The sequence below is a fragment of the Phragmites australis genome, chromosome 3 (genome assembly GCF_958298935.1).
Source record: "Phragmites australis chromosome 3, lpPhrAust1.1, whole genome shotgun sequence".
Classification (NCBI taxonomy): Eukaryota; Viridiplantae; Streptophyta; class Magnoliopsida; order Poales; family Poaceae; genus Phragmites; species Phragmites australis.
This window is the reverse complement of record NC_084923.1, coordinates 36,754,080-36,772,732: the sequence shown is the minus strand read 5'-3', so window position 1 is coordinate 36,772,732 and position 18,653 is coordinate 36,754,080. Positions and strand designations below refer to the sequence as shown.

The 18,653-nt window shown below is 40.1% G+C and overlaps 1 protein-coding gene across 2 annotated transcripts; it reads left to right on the top strand.

Annotated features, from left to right (window-relative positions):
- The first annotated feature begins 679 nt into the window (after positions 1 to 679).
- LOC133912935 (U3 snoRNP-associated protein-like YAOH) lies at positions 680 to 12,057 on the top strand. 2 transcript variants are annotated; one of them, XR_009908929.1, is made up of 8 exons: positions 680 to 1,259; positions 6,095 to 6,431; positions 6,943 to 7,167; positions 7,582 to 7,804; positions 8,018 to 8,190; positions 8,653 to 8,744; positions 11,289 to 11,354; positions 11,653 to 11,716. XR_009908929.1 is itself a non-coding variant. In XM_062355919.1 (7 exons), exons 1-7 carry the CDS (start codon positions 844 to 846, stop codon positions 11,746 to 11,748), a joined length of 1,536 nt encoding a protein of 511 aa, XP_062211903.1. In that variant the 5' UTR covers positions 680 to 843; the 3' UTR covers positions 11,749 to 12,057. The 2 variants fall into 2 exon arrangements, 1 of the variants encoding a protein (XP_062211903.1); XM_062355919.1 differs by lacking the exon at positions 8,653 to 8,744 and having other exon boundaries at positions 11,653 to 12,057.
- The last annotated feature ends 6,596 nt before the right edge of the window (positions 12,058 to 18,653 follow it).

Here is an 18,653-nt window from a genome sequence, read left to right as displayed (position 1 = left end):
CCTCAGTTCCCCACTAAACTTAATTCGTCGATCCGTCATCAACCATGTTCGCCTTCGAGCAATATCTGCATCAAACAATAAACGAGTACGAGCACAAGTCCTTCCCGACTTGACTCAAGATCAGTTCACACAACGCTACGCAAACTCCAAGCAAAACCATCACACTAACATAAGCATACTCAACTTCTGATAGTGCATCAAACTATCTATACTATCCAAGCATATCCAAGCAATATCTTAGCAACTCATAAACATTATCCTAATATCATTATGCTAAATTACTTTATTCTACCAATTTCATTATTCAAATCAATTTTTTATCACATGATCTCACACAAAGATTGGTTCCCGTGTCATCTTTAGGATCCTATATGAAATCAAACTATATCATCGCTCCAGACGTATTTATTCGGCGATACTCTCATGGTGCATCTACATCTCAATACATTGAATTTGTGCTTAATATTACTATATCTAATATTTATATTTTTATTACAACACACTGACACTTAGCTAATCAAAATTAAAAATGCGACTGTATAATAATCAAAAGAAGTACATTGTAAAACCCCATTCAAGCCCATTTCGAAGTCCAGGTAGGCCCATCTGACCCAAAACCTAACCAAACCGCAAGTAGGCGCCGCGGATCGGTTGAGCCCTGCTCGTCTCCAACACCCGTTCCTCTTAAACCTTCGCCCTCCGCGCCCGCTGCTTCTTTCCTTCCCCGCTTCCCAAACTCTCGAGCTAAGCCGCCGCCGCCTTCGGCCCTCTGCCCGCGGCGAAACACCGCTTCGCCCTGCCCCGAAACCCTAACCCTAGCACGCGCTCTCCTCACTAGCGACCATGGCGCCGCGCCCCCGCAAGCGGGCCTCGCGCTCCAAGCCCCGCGCGGGCTCCCGCCGCGGCGGGGGCGGGGACGAGGACCCCTTCTTCGAGTCCGAGCCCAAGCGCCGCCGCAGTGGCCGCGACGAGGACATCGAGAGCGAGGACAGCGATGATGACGGCGTGGCGGTGCTTGGCGGCGGCGTCGATGAGGATGGGGAGGAGGGAGGTAAGGAGGAGGAGACAGTGGGGGAGAAGAAGATACGGATGGCGAAGGAGTGGCTGAAGAGGGTGACGGAGGCCGCGAATAAGGGGGCGGAGGACGAGGACGAGGACGAGAACGAGAACGAGTACGACGGGGACAGGCGGGTGGCGGAGATCCTGCAGAGGAAGCAGCTCGAGGAGAGTGGTAGGAAGCGGAGGGATCTCGCCGCAAGGTCAGCAACATCCCCCCACGCCCCGAGTTTTCTCCACAATGGTGGTCTATAGGCTGTCTCTGTTTCTATGTTGATACCAGTTTAGTACCTAGACATGCTCCATGACAATGAGTAATTCATTTGGGGATTGCATGTAACAGCAGTTCGTAATTTAAAACGTGGAGGAAGGGGCATCATTTAGCTCAGGGTGTAATTGGAGTAGAAGTTGGACTTTAGCTATTAAAGCAAATCCCATTTCAACCCTTCGTTGGGGTTCGGGGAGGAGGGGGTTGCAAATCAGGTGATAAGAATAGGAACACAATTGCCGCCACATTTCGGTAACCTGAAGGGAATCACATACACGCCCAGGGATTAAAAAAAGGCTGGTCACCCGCCCTTCTGGTTTGGACATGTATATGCGATACTAATCATAAAGAGGCACTTTCATATTAATCTTGATGCTAATGCTTATAGAATAAGGAACAAATATTGTCGACTATCAGTGAACTGCCGATCTTACGAATTTGTAGACGAATCACACAATATACATAGGATTTTATACAGGTTCAAGCCTCTTTTAGGATAATAGCCCCATGTTATATTGGTCTTGTATTAATCTCTAAGACTGTTTATAAGAGGGTGTTTAGCTAGCCGAGATAGATTTAAACTAGTCAGAGGGCTCCCTTGCAAGTAGTTGAGAAGAGATGCTAATACAGATCTACGTTACAGAAGGCTCGAGGGTTCATCGTGTGGCCTCTGGACTCCTTTCCGAGTAGGAGTAGGATTTTGTCATCCTTAAACTTAAGGATAGGCTTTCTTATTTATGAGATATTTTGGAACCTGCGGCTAGTTTCCATACGTCTAGGGATTCTTTTCTCGGATGAAATCATATGCTCTGAGAATCCAGTAAACCCTAGGGGATTCATATATGGATAGGATATTTGTATATGGTAGTTTTATACTACTCATCATCAAACCCCCTATTAGTACGTGAAACAAGACTGTGACGGATCAAGAAACTTAGCCCGACTGAGAAAAATGTCTCAACAGGTTGTTTCTCCGATTGAGAACTCGGGTCTCCGAGTATGATGCACATCTACTTGGGCATCTGGGTGTTCCTGTGTCATCTAGTCAAGATTTTAGGTCTTCGTCGGGTAGCTCCATGAGCCTCCGGGCAAGGACCTCTTTCGAGTAGGAAATCCGGGTTAACCGATAAGTATCGTCCCAACTTCTCGATATACCAAGAAGGTTGGGGAAAATTTAGCTCTACACAGTGGGATGTTCGAAATTTGAATTGTCGCGGGGAAGATTTCGGGTAGTGATGAAAAAACCTTTCTTCCTTTTCGGGCAAAAGATAGCGATGGTGTATGGAAACTGAGCGCATTTGTCGAGATCGTGCGCCAGTTTTTTTGGATTCCATGCCAATAGCTCCCGCATCCGTCGGAAGAGATCTCGAGCATCAAATGCGATGAGATTTTGGCACAGAAGACATAGCTCTGAGCAGTACTCGGAACCGTTGCAGTGGTTAGTCAGAGAATCGCTGAGCATCCTTAGGCTTTCTTCTATAACCTGTGCTTGAGAACAGAAACTTATTCTTTTGTTAGTAAAAAAACAAAAAAGAATGTAAATGAAAACGGTGAGACTTTTTGGGAACTCGATATCGACAACCTAACATGCTTAGTGCTACTTGCTTCCTCCTCTGCGTAGGGTAGGATGATTTCGTTACTATTCGGGAAGCTTAATTGGGTCAGCCCTAGGTCCAACGTGAGTGGGAGACGTCGTAGCTCCCAGACACTTGAAGATGCGATAAGGAACCTTTGTTACATCCCACGAGATTGTAACTTAGAACATCGTTTCCACGCGAAGGAAGTCGCTTTGGCACACATACAAAATGTTGTCGTTAGCTCTTGGTATATTGTATTTATCTAGCCCTGATTGGTTATCTAGGAACAAAACTCATATAAGCAGTCAAAGATAATAAGATAAAAACTGCTGACCGGCCATTATAAATCAGCCGGTCGAGGTAAGAGAAGAATTGAACGCTCATACTTCTCATCTGGTCGTAGAAACTCTTGTTTCTTGAAGTTGATTCACGTGTGGCCTTATCCGGGCTTATCCAGGTGCGCACGATAGGTAAAGATACCCAGATTGCGGCTTGTCGCCGGTGTATCCATCTTACGTGTGTCAGACGTTTCGTTTAGGGAGGACAAAAAAGAACACAAAGAGATTCAAGTGGCCTTACGAGAAATATGAACTTTTACTAGTGTAAACCTACTCTTAGTACTTACACATAAATTTTTTGAAGTTGGTTGATGTTCCAAGAGTCATTGAAGACTCATCCATGTTTCACTGCTAAGAGACCCAGAGCGAGTAGAATCGATCACTGTGTAGAGACACTTCGGGGATAGCTTGTTGCCGTTACGTTGGTTCTGAACACGTCATAGAACCAAGTTCCTAGTTTGGAGGGTTCATTGATGGATGCCTTGGTCGTAGTAGCTCCGAAGGGATTTGATATTCGACTGATCGTATCAGCAATTGAATCCTTTCTTAGTAAAGGTACCGATGGAGACAAAAAAGAACTTGAAGCCCTGGGCGCTGCTGAGAAGGGACCCCAGAATATCTAGACCCCAAGTCGCGAAAGGCTATGACACAGGGATCGTCTGTAGAGCTCAAGCGGGCTGATGGATGTGTGACACGCGTCTGCTGTGAAACTGGCACATGATGAATATTTTTACCATTTCACTCGGATCATGGAGAACCATAGGCCAGTAGAAATCTTGTCTGAAAACCTTTTTGACCAGGATTCAGAAGGAAGCGTGAGCTTTGTACACCCCTCCATGGATTTCTTCGAGTAGTTTGCTATCCTGCTTCTGAGATATGCATGTCATGAGCACTCCATGGGTGCCTCTGAGATAGAGGATGCCGTTGTCCAGGGTATACATCCTCGCCTTATAAGAAATCTGCTCGGATAGTGCCTCATCCTCGGGAACAATTCAATCCTGAAGCAACTTGTGGATTGAATCCATCCACGTATCTTCGTACTCGAGCGGAGTTACGAGTTCCCCCACGACACCTTGTGGGGCGTCAATTCCTAGTGAGTTTCCGAGTTGGTTATAGGTCTCGTAAACTACCACTCTTTTGGCTGTGACATCTTGCAATGTTACGGACGACTTCGAGAGTATTTCTATAAAGACCCCGGATGTCTCGGAGGTCGTGAGGTGGCGAGTCGGGCAAGACTATCGGCAAGACAATTGTCTTTTGAGTCTGATGAATTTCTTTTCTAGATTCCTCACCCCCTTAAAGTAAGCTGCCATGGTCTTATATGAGGTTTAATACTTCTTGCCAACCCGTTTTACCACTAGATATGAATCTCAATTCACGAAAGGGACAGTGGATGCTGAGTGTAGGAGCTACTCAAAGGGCGAGCAAGCCTTTGTACTCGGTCGTGTTGTTCGTAACCGGAAAGTCAATATGCAAAACATATAGCATGCGTTCTCCGCTCGGGGAGGAGGGTTGCCCTAGCCCCTGAGCTTTTGAGCATTAGCAATACATCAAAGTACAATTCCGTACCTCGAGTGTGTGGGGAAGATTCATCGTCATCGTTCATGATCCCCACGAACGACGTCAGCTGTTGACGATTGGTGAATCGCCGATTTTACGAACTTGTAGAAAGAGTAGGAGATGCTTCGAGTAGACGAATCACACATCACACACAAGATTTTATACAAATTCAGACATTCCTTAGAATAATAGCTCTACGTTCTGTTGGTCTTGTATTAATCTCTGAGACTGTTTACAAGGGGGTGCATAGCTAGCCTAGATAGACCTAAACCTAGTCGAAGGGCTCCCTTGCGAGTAGTCAAGAAGAGATGCTAATACAAATCTACGTTACAGAAGGCTCGAGGGTTCAGAGCTCCTGCATGTTTGAATGGATTTAATGGATCCGTCCTCTACAGGGCATATATATATCATCATGTGGCCTCTGGACTCCTTTCCGAGTAGGAATAGGATTCTGTCATCCTTAAACTTAGAAATAGACTTTCTTGTTTAAGGGATATTCTGGAACCCGCGGGCATTTTCCATACGTCCACGAACGCCTTTCTCAGATACAATCGTATGCTCCGAGAATCTAGGAAATCTTAGGGGATTTGTATACGGATAGGATTTTTTGTATATGATAGTTTACACTCATCTTCATATACAATAACTTAGGACAACTGGAAAGATATTGAAACCAGCAAGTAATATCCTGGTTACCAGTTACCAGCCTAGATCCAGCATGTTTCCAAAATGTTTTTTTTTATGCTTGCATGTGTACCCAGCCTTAAGTGGATGTCGCATACTGTATGCTTATTTACGAAATGAGGAAGTTGGTTGGCATGATTCTGTTTGAATGGAGAGGAAGGAACTTAGGGTTCACCTCCCCCCTTCTTGTGCTCACTGTTGGTTTTCCCTTTGTTACCTATACATTTACTCTGTTAAGTCATATCTAATCCATTGTGGGATCTCTTTGGGTACTAGGATGTTGAAAACATACCAAAATTTGGTTAAAAGGATATGTATGTTTTGACTGCTTGGAGATGCATTTAATTTAAACATGAAACTAGAAGGTGCTGACGTTGTCAGTATTCAATCAATTATCTGAACTGGAATATGGCTATGGTCTCCAGTATTTAAAACTGTGATGATCTTTTAATTGAATCTGTCATGCATTCTGTAATCTTTTACTAAACAACGTAATAAAAAGAATGCCATGTCAATTTAAATTCAGCACTAGACTTCTATTTGTGCATCTCATAATAAAAACTTCGAGTTTGGGCTTGTGGAAATGACTAAACTTTGCAAAATCAATGCAGGGTATTACCACTAGGCCCCAAGGATGGCTTTAAGGTTCTTGTGAAGCACCGGCAACCTGTTACTGCCGTTGCTTTATCCACAGATAGTGATAAGGGGTTTTCAGCATCAAAAGATGGAGTCATTGTGCGTTGGGATGTTGAAACTGGGAAAAGTGAGAAGTATTTGTGGCCAAGTGAAAATGTATTGGTTTCTCATCACGCTAAACCACCTCTATCAGCTAAAAGAAGCAAGCAAGTGCTAGCTTTAGCTGTCAGTTCAGATGGTCGCTATTTGGCAAGTGGTGGCTTGGACCGTCATATACATTTATGGGATGTTCGGTCACGGGAGCACATACAGGTAGTCCATACATGATTTAAGAATTGTACTTTGCAATTTTGAGAAATAGTTGAGATGGCAGTATGGTTTGATTAGTCAAGAAAACCTAAAAGTTATATATATGCTGCATGCACCATGCAACATCTCCTTGTTGCGTTAAGCATCAATATTGATGAATGTCTTGTTGTTTCTAGTTCTCTCTGGGCAGTTCTCAGAAACTGCTGCTGCTTCTCTAGTATCCACAATATTGTTTAGGCAAAGAGTAATGCATGTTCAATGTTAATCATGAATCAAATATGGTCAAGCAAAACCAGATACAAATTCTTCCAAGTTAGAATGTATTATTTGATCTGAACAAAAAACATCAAATGCTTTAGCGACTCGTAATTTTCATGAAATATACACTAAATAAATTCTAATAAGAGAACTCTGTAATATCACAGAATCGCACTTATATTTAAGCTGAGCTACTTATTGGGTTTCTTACCCCATTCAGCATTGTAACTGCCTATCCCTTTTTTTTTTTTGGCAGGCATTTAGCGGCCATCGAGGACTGATATCATGTCTTGCTTTTGGGCTGGACTCTTCCGAGTTATTCTCTGGTTCTTTTGATCGTTCAATAATGCAGTGGAATGCAGAAGACAGAACATATATGAACTGCCTATACGGGCATCAGAATGAAATCTTGACAATGGATGCACTTAGTAAAGATAGACTTCTGACTGTAGCACGGGACCGTACAATGCATCTTTGGAAGGTAATTGTTGTACCTAAGCATATACTTGTTTGTTACCCAGCTGTACCGTTAAACAGAATATTTTCTTCTGATGAACTGGAAGGAGTTATCTATAAAGAAATATTAATTTGTTGGCATAAATGCTGCAGTTGCCGAGTTCCTGATTATTTTCATAAATTCTCACTGTTTGTTAAGTTTTCTTGTTTTCCTAACTGGGTGCATGCATTGCATTGTGTTGGCAGCACATCAGAGGAATGTCAAGCTGTGCCTTGTGTGTGTATGATGCAGACCTCTAATGTAGGGCACACTACGTTTTCATTAGCATCCCTTAAGTAATTATTTATCATTTATTGGGGTGTGATGTGAGTCATGTGGCAGATGCTGCAGTTTACCCTGAGTCCCTGATAATTGAAACCTCTCTCTGTCCATGGACAGATTCCAGAAGAGTCGCAGTTAGTGTTCCGTGCTCCTGCTGCTGCATCTTTGGAGTGCTGCTGCTTTATTGATGACAAGGAATTTTTGTCTGGATCTGATGATGGAAGCATTGAGCTTTGGAGTATAATGAGGAAAAAGCCTACTCACATAATAAGGAATGCTCATCCAATATCGTGTACTAATCTTAATTCAATTGGCAATGATGATCAGGAGTTACCTAATGGTAAGATGCCATTTGAGAAATAGTTCCTTTAATTTTTGCAAAGTTTTTCTATTCATTGCATTTGGATCTGTTTTCTTTTCACCCTTTTTCTCTTCAATTGCCATTAAGATGATATCAGTTTAAGTACCAATCCTCATCATGGCTGCACTACTATTTGTTCCTTGCATTTGTGGAATCCATATTTATTGTTTTATACCTCATTTCACTATGCAGAAAATGGAATACATAATTCTGAAAATGTGTCATCAGCCCAGTCATGGGTCAGCGCTGTTGCTGCAAGAAAAGGTTCTGATCTTGCTGCATCAGGGGCAGGAAATGGTTTAGTTCGTCTCTGGGCTATTGAACCTGATTCTAAGGGAATTCGATCATTGTTCAATTTGCAACTGGTATGACTTGCTACTCAATTAACATTACTGATTGTAATCCTTGAAAAATATATCAATTTTACATAAGTGACCAATGCACTTGGATCTTGCTATCATTGAGACTTAGACATTATTGGAATTTCTTATCTCAATCTAGGTCCTTTGAGAGTTTTTAGTTGATCATAGTAGGTAACCAATCGCTGCTTTGTAAATGTCCAGGGGCATATGCACTTTACTAGCTGTGCAGATAAATAGTAATTGTTATTTCAGGTTGTTGATTAGTTGGCAGTGTGTAGGGTGTAAATCTGAACCTGCCATTCTTCTAAATGTGCAAATGTATCATCAACTCCTCGTCTCCTCAGCAAATCTAGTTGTTACTGTTAGTTATTTTATTACTTTGGGTAATTACCTTAGCATGTAGTTAACTTTTGTGCACATATGTGGTGTATGTTGGTCAGTACTCACATGGGTGCTTCCAAGCAGGTTAGCTTTTTGGCAGATGCCATATTATGGTTCATATGAGTTGGCAACTATATCTGAATAGGGGAGCAAAAATAAAAAGGGAGTTTTAGAAGGTTATTCCACCTGACCCATTATATAAGTCATATTAGCCTTTTAAATTAAGGCATGCATGCAATTCAATGCTAGTTTCTCATTTTGCCCTGAATTATTTTATTCTCTCATAGCATTTATACATGACCACTCACTCAAACCATCACCTCTTATCTTTCCAAAGCACTTGATGGATGGCGTTCAAGTCATTTTCCCCTACATATTCCTCAAATTTAGAACTTCCTTGGCTTTTGTGCCTGGTCGAAGTACACCATAGAAAACGGATAGGGAGTAGTCCTTAGGCAGGTTTCACTAAGTACACCTTTTTTTCATCATTCTTCAATTCCATTCACCAGAACTTTTGGCATATCTTACTTCCTAGGAACAGATGCTTTGGGCCTGATGCAGTGAAAGAATGCATAGTGATTATCATGACATTCATAACTCAAATAGTATGTACTGAGTCATGACTCCTTTGGAGCTAGCTGAACCCTTTTCCAACAAAAATCCAATTTGTTTGATGAGGAAGAATCCCTTCAAAACGGGAGAGAGTGTAGACCCCACTTTCTATATAAATTGACCCCAAAACTCTCTGTGAAGGATTTACCTTGGACACTCAAATCCCTTCACCTCCTTTTCATATCTCTAAAACGCTAGTCTTCTTTCTCCACTGATGCTTGTCATGTCCAATGTTGAGATACATCTGGACCAACACAGGCTTATGTATCTTTAAAACTCTCTCGGTGACACTGAGAACTAGTCGGCCCAATGTTGTTGGTATCTAGTGATCAACTGAGCTACATGCAAATCCAACCATGCATTAGGAGGTCACCAGAGCAAAACAGCCATATTCATCATCTGATTGTTGTTTCTCTTTGATTTGTTAAATGTTTGTGTGAAATGTGCATTTCACAACCTTGTTGAAGGCCATTTAATGTGGTTGGATATTTCAAACTCTGTAAATTAGCACTCCAAGTCATAAACAGAACTCAACAAGTTTGGTTCGAGCCTCTTGATCACTAATTATGGCCTTTTTGCTTTGATCTGAAATCCGTACATGCTATATATTTCTCACCATTGGATAGGATGGCCACCAATGGAAAAAAACAGTACGGTTTGGAAGAAGTGAGTGGTTCTCAAATCCTTACACATGTGTTGATGTAGGCAGTGGAGCTGGAGTGCTTTATTCATATATTCAAGGAATTTTTCTTGTTTAAATAAATAACATAGGTTTATTTGGATGGGGACCATCTAGGCTCAGCGTAACGACTTAACTTTTTATGCACAATTTTTCCTTGTAAAATGAGTCAGGGTCATAGAAAATATGTGCTCTACTGGCCTGTGCACAAAAAGGTGCCATTGATTTCAACCCATATTTTTTTTGGTTTGCTAATTGGGCTTGAAGTTGAAGATTGTTTGTGGGTGTGTATGTGCAACCTATAGATCACTTTCATCCGTCCTAACAAGTATGCTGTAATGGGACTGTTGGTTAGAATGAGTATGCTGTAATGGGGCTGTTGGTTAGAATGAGTATGCTGTAATGGGGCTGTTGGTTACAATGTTGAAGCTGTTTTATGCTTCAGCCACTGGAAGTGGGCTTGGGCAATTTTCGAGTTGTCAAATGTGCTTTTCAACAATGCCGGCTTTTTGGTCGTAATCTTTCATCTTGACTGGATCACTGAAAGCCATGGAATCACTCATTTAGCAGAAAGATCAGACAATTTACAGTTGCAGCCATGAAAGCGTTTCAGGTCAAACTATGAGACACAGGGTGTAATTTCGGAGCCATGACAGTACAATATGGGGCTGTTTGGTAGCCTGCACCAGCCCTGGCTCGCATCTCCGGATGCATCTCCGGGCTGTTTGGATGGCTGCACGCGAGCAAGAGCCTAGATGAGCGGATGCAAAATCACTTTGCAGCCTGGCTCTGGGTCCCGGGCTAGGCTGCAACATTTCAAATTGAATTAATGCTTAATATGATAAATTAAGTACTATATAGTGTATTTATGTAAAATAAATATTATGTTAAACACTTGTTTTTTTATTTCAATATCATGCAACGTATACTCATACGGGTAACCAAACATAATCTCTTCTCAGTTAGGCTGAACATATACAACTAACCAAACAAATAACACTGCATGCACGCAGCCTGGCTCATTGGATACGAGTCAGGCTAGGCCATGCGGGCAAACAAACGGACCCTATATGAATCCATCCAATCGTCTCCAGGTGTTTCTGGAAAAATTACGGGAACATTTGTTCTGACTGAACACCAAAAGTTTTGTTTGATTTGTGATAAGCCCCTCCTAGTAGACCAGGTCATAGACATTTCATATGGAATTCACTCATCACATATACTGCACCTGCTGTGTGTTCTGCTGATGAGCTGCGCCAAACCATACCATGCATGATCAAATGTTTTTTCTTTGCTTCAATTAATAATTAAAACACAGCCCTTTGCTCAGTTGAATTCATTGTACTAACGATGCAAAAGAAAATTGCGCCTTGTACTTGTGCCTTACTGTGGGTCGCAAATTGTTGTTGATATACTGTCTCATGGCCAGGATGGATTTGTCAATTCTCTTGCCATAGCGAAATCTGGACGTTTTATTGTTGCTGGTGTTGGCCAGGTCAGTATATCATACTTCCCCTTTGTTACTACACTTCAGATACTTGGTACTGCAGTTTCTCTGATTTTCTGTAGTACTTTCTCAATATTATCTCGTGAAATTGAAAAAAAAAACTTGCTTTCAGTTTATTGTGAGCTTGTTTCATAAAGGCCTATGAACTAGGTATCCTTTATTTAAGTTCTTGTTTTTGCTAACCTGTACAGACAATGTGCAAATATACAGTTTATGTTTATTCTTTACGCAGACTGCACTACTATTGCAACACTTCACCCTTCAGTACTAATATCTGTTTCATCAGGAGCCTCGCCTTGGAAGATGGGGACGTGTTCAATCGGCTCAAAATGGAGTTGCAATCCATGCTATCCGACTAAAAGAGGAGAAAGATGACTTGTAGAGTAGATTGGATGTCGACAGACCCCTTTATGTTGTAGAAGATCACACAAGCGTAACAGTTCAACATCCATCCAGTGTGCGCTTTGGCAGCCACACCTGCAAAATAAATTTAATCCAAAAGGCTGAATGAATACCAGGAAGCAACGCTAATTCGGTGGGTGTTATAGATGATTGGAGCTCTAGATATGTATGTAAATTGGTGAAGATCCTACTGGATCTCCTTATGCGTAGAATTTGAGGCAATTTTGTAACTCTACTGCCTTATGAAGATACATAAATTGATTTATCAAACAAGTAGGGTTTAACCAAAGTTCTTGTTCACTATTTTTTTTTTACTTGCCAGGTGCTGCCAATCCCCTTCTGTAGTGGGTTTCTGCTTGCTTTGAGCACATAAAGAGTTACATAGAACATGTGCATTGTATTCATTTGAAGGAAGGAGATTTTGCCTTTGACCAAGTGCTGTCTCTGCAACGGAATCCAGTTATTTTTTAGGCAATCCTGTGCGTTGGTTCTTGTGCCTTGTTTGCTTTGTAAACAGTAGTTCGCGGTTTTTTTTTTTAAGTTGATGATATTTTTACAAGACTTGTAGAGTTTAAGCCGTCATGTTATACTGTTTAACTTGGAAATTGTTGTAAACACTGCATTGGATTTAAGCAACAAAATGCAGCGAACCGAGGAGGCTTAATCTGGCTTGCTCTGGGACGGCTTCACCTGAAGTGGATTTTAGCTTGCAATCTGACTGTAATCTGTATGCATTGCTTTGACAAGACCAGTCAGGGGTGAACATACTATTACAGCGAATATGAAGGCAAAAATATAAAATTAAATAACATACTTGATCATATTTACTAAAAATATGGCAACATATTATCGTATTTATAAATTTAGTATCTGTATTTAGCATCTCATTTATCAAAAATATAAACGGTGCCAGCATCTCAGTGGCAAATACAGTTAGGTCTCCATTCATGAATAGTAGCCATGTTACGCTGATTAAATTTTATTTCTACTCTCCTTTAAAACAGTGATATTCTGTTACTCTAAAAATTTTACAAAAATTTATACGTATTTCATAATCCATGTGTAACCCATTTTAATTAGATTCATCCAAAAATCCTTTGTATATTTTAAACTAAAATTCTCAAAAAAAGCTACTTTTATAACTTCTAACAATTATTAGTGCCTCAAATAAATTCTCAAAAATCTGGAAACATTCACTAATATTCTTTTTATGTGATAGACTAATTTCTAGAATTATTTTTAGCTCTAGGTTATATAATGAAAAAGTAAGTTTCTTTGTAATGCTCTATTGATATGCATTTTTATTATTTTATGTGATATTCTTCTTTTAATTCAATTTGAATTCAAATAAAATTCAACTATCTCATTATTTTTATCCCGTTGACATGCTAACCTTTTAACTATATTTCTGAAAAACGATGGACGAGCTGGCGTGTCTCTTGAACGGTGCAAGCACTAGTAACTACTATTTTTAACTATCTCACTGTAAATACAATTTAACTACTATTTTTAGTATAAAACTACTGCTTGCACCGTTCAAGAGACGCGCCAGCTCGTCCATCGTTCTTCAGAAATGTAGTTAAAAGTTAGCATATCAACGAGATAAAAATTATGAGATAGTTGAATTTTATTTGAATTCAAATTGAATTGAAAGAAGAATATCACATGAAATGATAAAAATGCATATAAATGCAGTATTACAAAGGAACTCACTTTTTCATCATATAACCTAGGGCTAAAAATAATTTTATAAATTAGTCTATCATATAAGAAGAATATTAGTAAAAATTTCCAGATTGTTGGGAATTTATTTGAGGCACTAACAATTGTTAGAAGTTATAAAGTAGCTTTTTTTTTGAGAATTTTAGTTTAAAATATACAAATGATTTTTGGATGAATCTAATTAAAATGGGTTGCATATGGATTATGGAACACATACAAAAAGTTTTAAAATTTTTAGAGTAACAGAAGACCACCGTTTTAAAGGAGAGTGAAATGAAATTTAATCAACCTAACATGGCTACTGTACATGGACGGAGGGCTGGCATGTCGAATATAATACTGTTCACTATTTTTAGTAAATAAGGTATCGAATACGGATGTTAAATTTATAAATACGATAACATGTTGTCTATTTCAGTAAATATGGTCAAGTATATTATTTAATTTTGGATTTTTGCTGAATATAAATGCACTCTCTCGCAAGGACTCTAGCAATGCACCAACAAGATGCCAACGTGCTTTGGTAGTGGGCTCTAGTTATGATATTGGCATCAAAGATAAGCACACTTGGACCCTAAATCTCAATTGGGCTTGGTCTAGACGGTAGTGCCATTTCTCCACCCGGCAACTTCGGGAGCTCACTGACTCGCAGCGTCATAGGCAGGATCTTTTGCTCCTCTAAAAAAAATGGCAGGATCATTTGTGTTTCAAAAATTCAAACGAACATATCGTTCAGAAAAAGAAATGCTAAAAAATGCAGGCACGCTGCTCAGCTGCATATCCAACCGGACAGGCTCTAGAATTAGAAATCTGTTCTGTCGTCACTTGCATACAAACAGCAAGGACGCTGGGTCTGTCAGCTTAGGATTCCTCAAGAAGCATGACCAAGGAATTCAAGTAATTAATTAGTTCTTCCCGAGGTTGCATATCCAGGTATAATGACCCACTGTGAGTGTTATCTTAATCTACCTGCAGACTGCGATTGGTGATGATAATGTCGAGTGTTTACCAAAGGTGAGACACATGTGTACCTTTCCCTTGCCTCACACGCAAGTTACTGAAAAGCTAGCAAAGCATGCATGCTTATCCACTGATCTAGTTAGCTGCTCGTAAATCTCCCATTGGCCAAAACTACTGGCCTTATGTTTGTCACAATTTTGTACGAGCTGATGCTCTCGTTGCATATGCAATGTCATTTCTGATAGCAAAGGCACTTGCAGTAGGAGAGCTCACAAATGGACACCGCTGATCTTGTTGTATACATGGCCTGGCCAAATCGCTTGGGGGCACCGCAACGACGAACAGGGGGTGGCAAATCAAGGGCTAACGTGCCACGAATGGTTCGTTTCTTCTTGTTTTTTTGACGAAATCGAATGGTTCATTTCTGGGAAAGGTGGATCATTAAATCAGTAATTTTGCCAACAAATTTCACACCAAATATGTTATTCTCCTACAAAATTCTTTAAATTTGCTAAGGATCATTAAATCAGTAATTTTGGCAACAAATTTCGCACCAAAGAAAAAGGTGGAATTAACAATACGATTAGAAGGCCATTTGCTAATATCTAAGGAATTATTCATAATCAGCAACTATTATAAGCGGCTAGCTAGGATCCTTTGCAATGCAAGTGAGATGATAACTCAATATTTTGAGCACGGATCGGATAGTACAATTAAACAACACATATGACAGAGCCAGCTATACGAGTGCAGAAAGGAAGAAATTAAAGGGTTTAATCAGAATGTTGAACACATATGTCCTCCTTTAGTCAATCAGTCAGCAATGAAGAATATTTTAGCTAGCTCTAGCTGGCAAGCTAGTTGGTCACATCTATGTGTCCTCATCAACATATCATGCACATTGTGTGCAAGTCTATGTCCTTCAGTTTGAGAAAATCAATCGGTTTAATTGTTTATATATATGCATGCAGCTAAAAGCCAGCTGAAAGAAATATCTTGTGCAGTTGGGCCATCCCCTGAATTATGAATGAAGCATGCATCCCTACGAAGCATGCGAGCTATTGAATACATCGTCTTTCTTTCTAGCTACGGTTTCAGGTTATGTTTGGATCGATCATTATGATGGCCAGCGCCCTTCGCGTACGGGCACTGCTTAATCATGCACTCGCGATCGACCATGTTTGTACGGTGATCGAATTAATACTTTCGTTCTTAAATAAATATCATCCTATAATATGTATAGTTAAATTTTAAATTTTTTGACCACTAATAATAGTAGTAAATTTATCATGAAAAATATTTTAACATCATCTAATTTTTATCAATTTTATTAAAAAATAGTTATTAAAAATAATAGTTAAATATGTTTTTTAGAGACCGTATTGATATCTTAAACGATAATTAAAAAAGAATAGGGGTACTCCTAACAAACTTAGAGTAGCTAGCATTCATCAATCATGCATGCGTGTTTGCATGCAACGACTCGATCCATGCAGATCTGACAGATCGATCGTTGATCCACCAGGAACGACGCCTCCAACTTGGAAACGTATTCCGAGCGATAATTGTTATACTAGTGTATATATGTACTATCTAACTAGGTTACATGTATCGTTTTCTTCAGAGTTGATCGACGATACAAAGATCTTGATCAAGGGCAGTAAAGAGTTGTTGATGAGCACCAGTACGTGTGACTGTGTGAGTGGTAGTGTGCGTACGCACTTCTTTGGCGTTAAAAAAGAACAATTTTTTGCGAATTAAAAAGAACAAATTATTGTACTTTGGAAAGTAGTTCCACCTTATTCTTAATTGCAGCGGAGAGAGAGATGATGTACTTTCTCTGATCCCTAAGTCCATTTGGACTTGTGCATTCGAATTAAGGTAGATGAGTAAATACACTGTCTCCCTTAAGTCATTGTCATTATTATGATAGTTGTCTTGTTTACTCCATTGATTATGTGCATTTATATAAAGACAAAGCAGGAAAGTAGAAGTAAAAAGGTGCTTTGGAATTGTAGATAGGTTTATTTAGTGCATTATGAGAAGAGCTAGATGGATTTATATAAGTATAGGGGATAAGAGGGCGTAGCTAGGAACCGAGATTCCTGGTTGTCCATAAAACCGAGGTGCAAATGGCCAAAATTTTCCTCTTGTGCGTGGTCACCGGTATGGCAGTCAGAGAGTTGAAAGTTGAAGATCGGCCTTGCTGCAACTAGTGAACTAGCTAGGACTAAAATCATTGTACGTTCGAGTGTGACCAGAGATATGTGCCCGGTACGTAAATACGATGCATGCCCCTGAATCCTTAAACCCTGATAATAAAAATCCCATCTGAAAACCTAAAAACTTCAAATTTCCTAAACCAAAACATTCAGCGGTAGGGGCATTATGAAAGTCATAAATGGTTGGAATTTAAATATTTCTAACAAAAAGTAACATCAAGAACATATTGAAATGGGGTATTAACATCAAACTTGATAATCTTCCGGTAAAAGGTGCGCGAATGACTTAAGAATGATGAGTGATGGCACAACTAGGGTTGAAATCGGCAAATTTTGAGTAATGCTGATGAAATCTCCTTCAACCTCACTCGAATGGAGAAGAAATTTGCAGAAGAAGTAGAGTGAGGCTGCGAATCAGGAGATGAGCGCGAAAGCGACAGCTGGAAAATGGAAGAGGATAGTGACACCGGCGGAGATTTCGCGACTTAACAACCGACACATGATTAGGGTCCACATAACAGAACTAACAGGTGCAATTACCGAAAATTTCAAAATGATGAAGGAATTAAATTGTAAAATATATAAGAAAACATTTTTTCGTTATTTAAAAAACATTATTATCATAATATAAAGAAAAATGGAATACACTGTAATGTAAACGGAATGCTATTACTTAGTATAAAAAAATGCACAACAATAAACAAAGTGTAATAAAAAAAAGCTTATAGCATTGCGGTAAAATGTAGACGAACTTCGGTTAAGACAACTTCCTACGGTAAAAACCTCGCTGAAGGATGATGCCACATGTCAGAATTTGAGATAAAGGTGTACACTAAAACATAAAATGGAACAATGTAGAACACATACCGGAATCTTTTCACATAAACCTTTAAACAAAACTAGATCAACATAAACCGGAATGACTTTGCATGGATAAACCATAAGCTGCAAAAGAAACTGGAATAAACACGAACAACACGACTTTGTGGGCCTAGCTGGATTGACACGCGGGGCGGGCGTTGAGGATTCCAGTTCTATCAGATGGGCGCTCGGTCACACGTTGAATAGTTAGTTATTTAAGGCGCTGCGTGCTTAATACGTATGTACATACATACATGATGAGTCTATTTTGCGTCTAGATGTACTATAATTTATCATTACGCATACCCGAGTTACAACTTAAAAAACTATCAATTACAATTTGATAGGTAGATCAGGTACAACTGAGCATTCAGAAGTACATAATTGCAATATTAGAAGCTAATGAGTTACAATATATGAGTTACGTTTTAGATTGTACTACGATTACATTCGTGTTCCTTAGGTTATACATCATTAGGTAAACAATTTGTTAGGAGTTACTTTCATCCATAATACAATTGTAACTCTTTTTTTTTTTTTTTACGTCTTGGTGTAACTCACTATCTCGCAGACTATAACTCTACTATTTTTTAGATTGTAACATGGGATATGCGCGGACATGAACTATAGTGAGCATACCTGCAGAATAGATTAATAATGTATGCATATATATATAAGCGAGCTAGCGAACTATAGCTAGCTTGGGCAGTGGTTTTTTAGTCCCTTCCACCCACAGTGGTGGTGCACACCGTGCCGTTGTGACGTGCGTGGGAACACTTGCGGCCCTGCGCGGTGTCTCATGCGCATAAAATAGCGGGATTGTTAAACTTTGCGTGGCAACTCCTCACCTGAATTTTTCTCTTCCTCCTCTTCACCCTCTCCATCTTCTCCGTCTCCGACGAGCCTCCGGCCTCCGAGAAGTTAGGGTTCAAGGGAGGGGCTTCTCGCTCGAACTCCGACGGGTTATGGTGGGGATTTGAGGATTTAGGGTTGTGATTTGGGGGTTTGGGGTCCCCAGGCTTAGAAAGAGTTGCTGAGGAGGGAGGCTGATCCGACTGAGGAGGCAGTTGGTTGGTGGGCGATGTGGCAAGGCGGCGAGGGCACCGCCGACCGAGGTAGT

Excerpts from the sequence above, each read along its gene's own strand:
- LOC133912935 (XM_062355919.1), top strand. The coding sequence starts at position 844 with ATGGCGCCGCGCCCCCGCAAGCGGGCCTCGCGCTCCAAGCCCCGCGCG. Across the intron at positions 7,168-7,581 it reads GTACAATGCATCTTTGGAAG|ATTCCAGAAGAGTCGCAGTT; the intron begins GTAATTGTTGTA and ends GTCCATGGACAG. Across the intron at positions 11,355-11,652 it reads TTGTTGCTGGTGTTGGCCAG|GAGCCTCGCCTTGGAAGATG; the intron begins GTCAGTATATCA and ends CTGTTTCATCAG.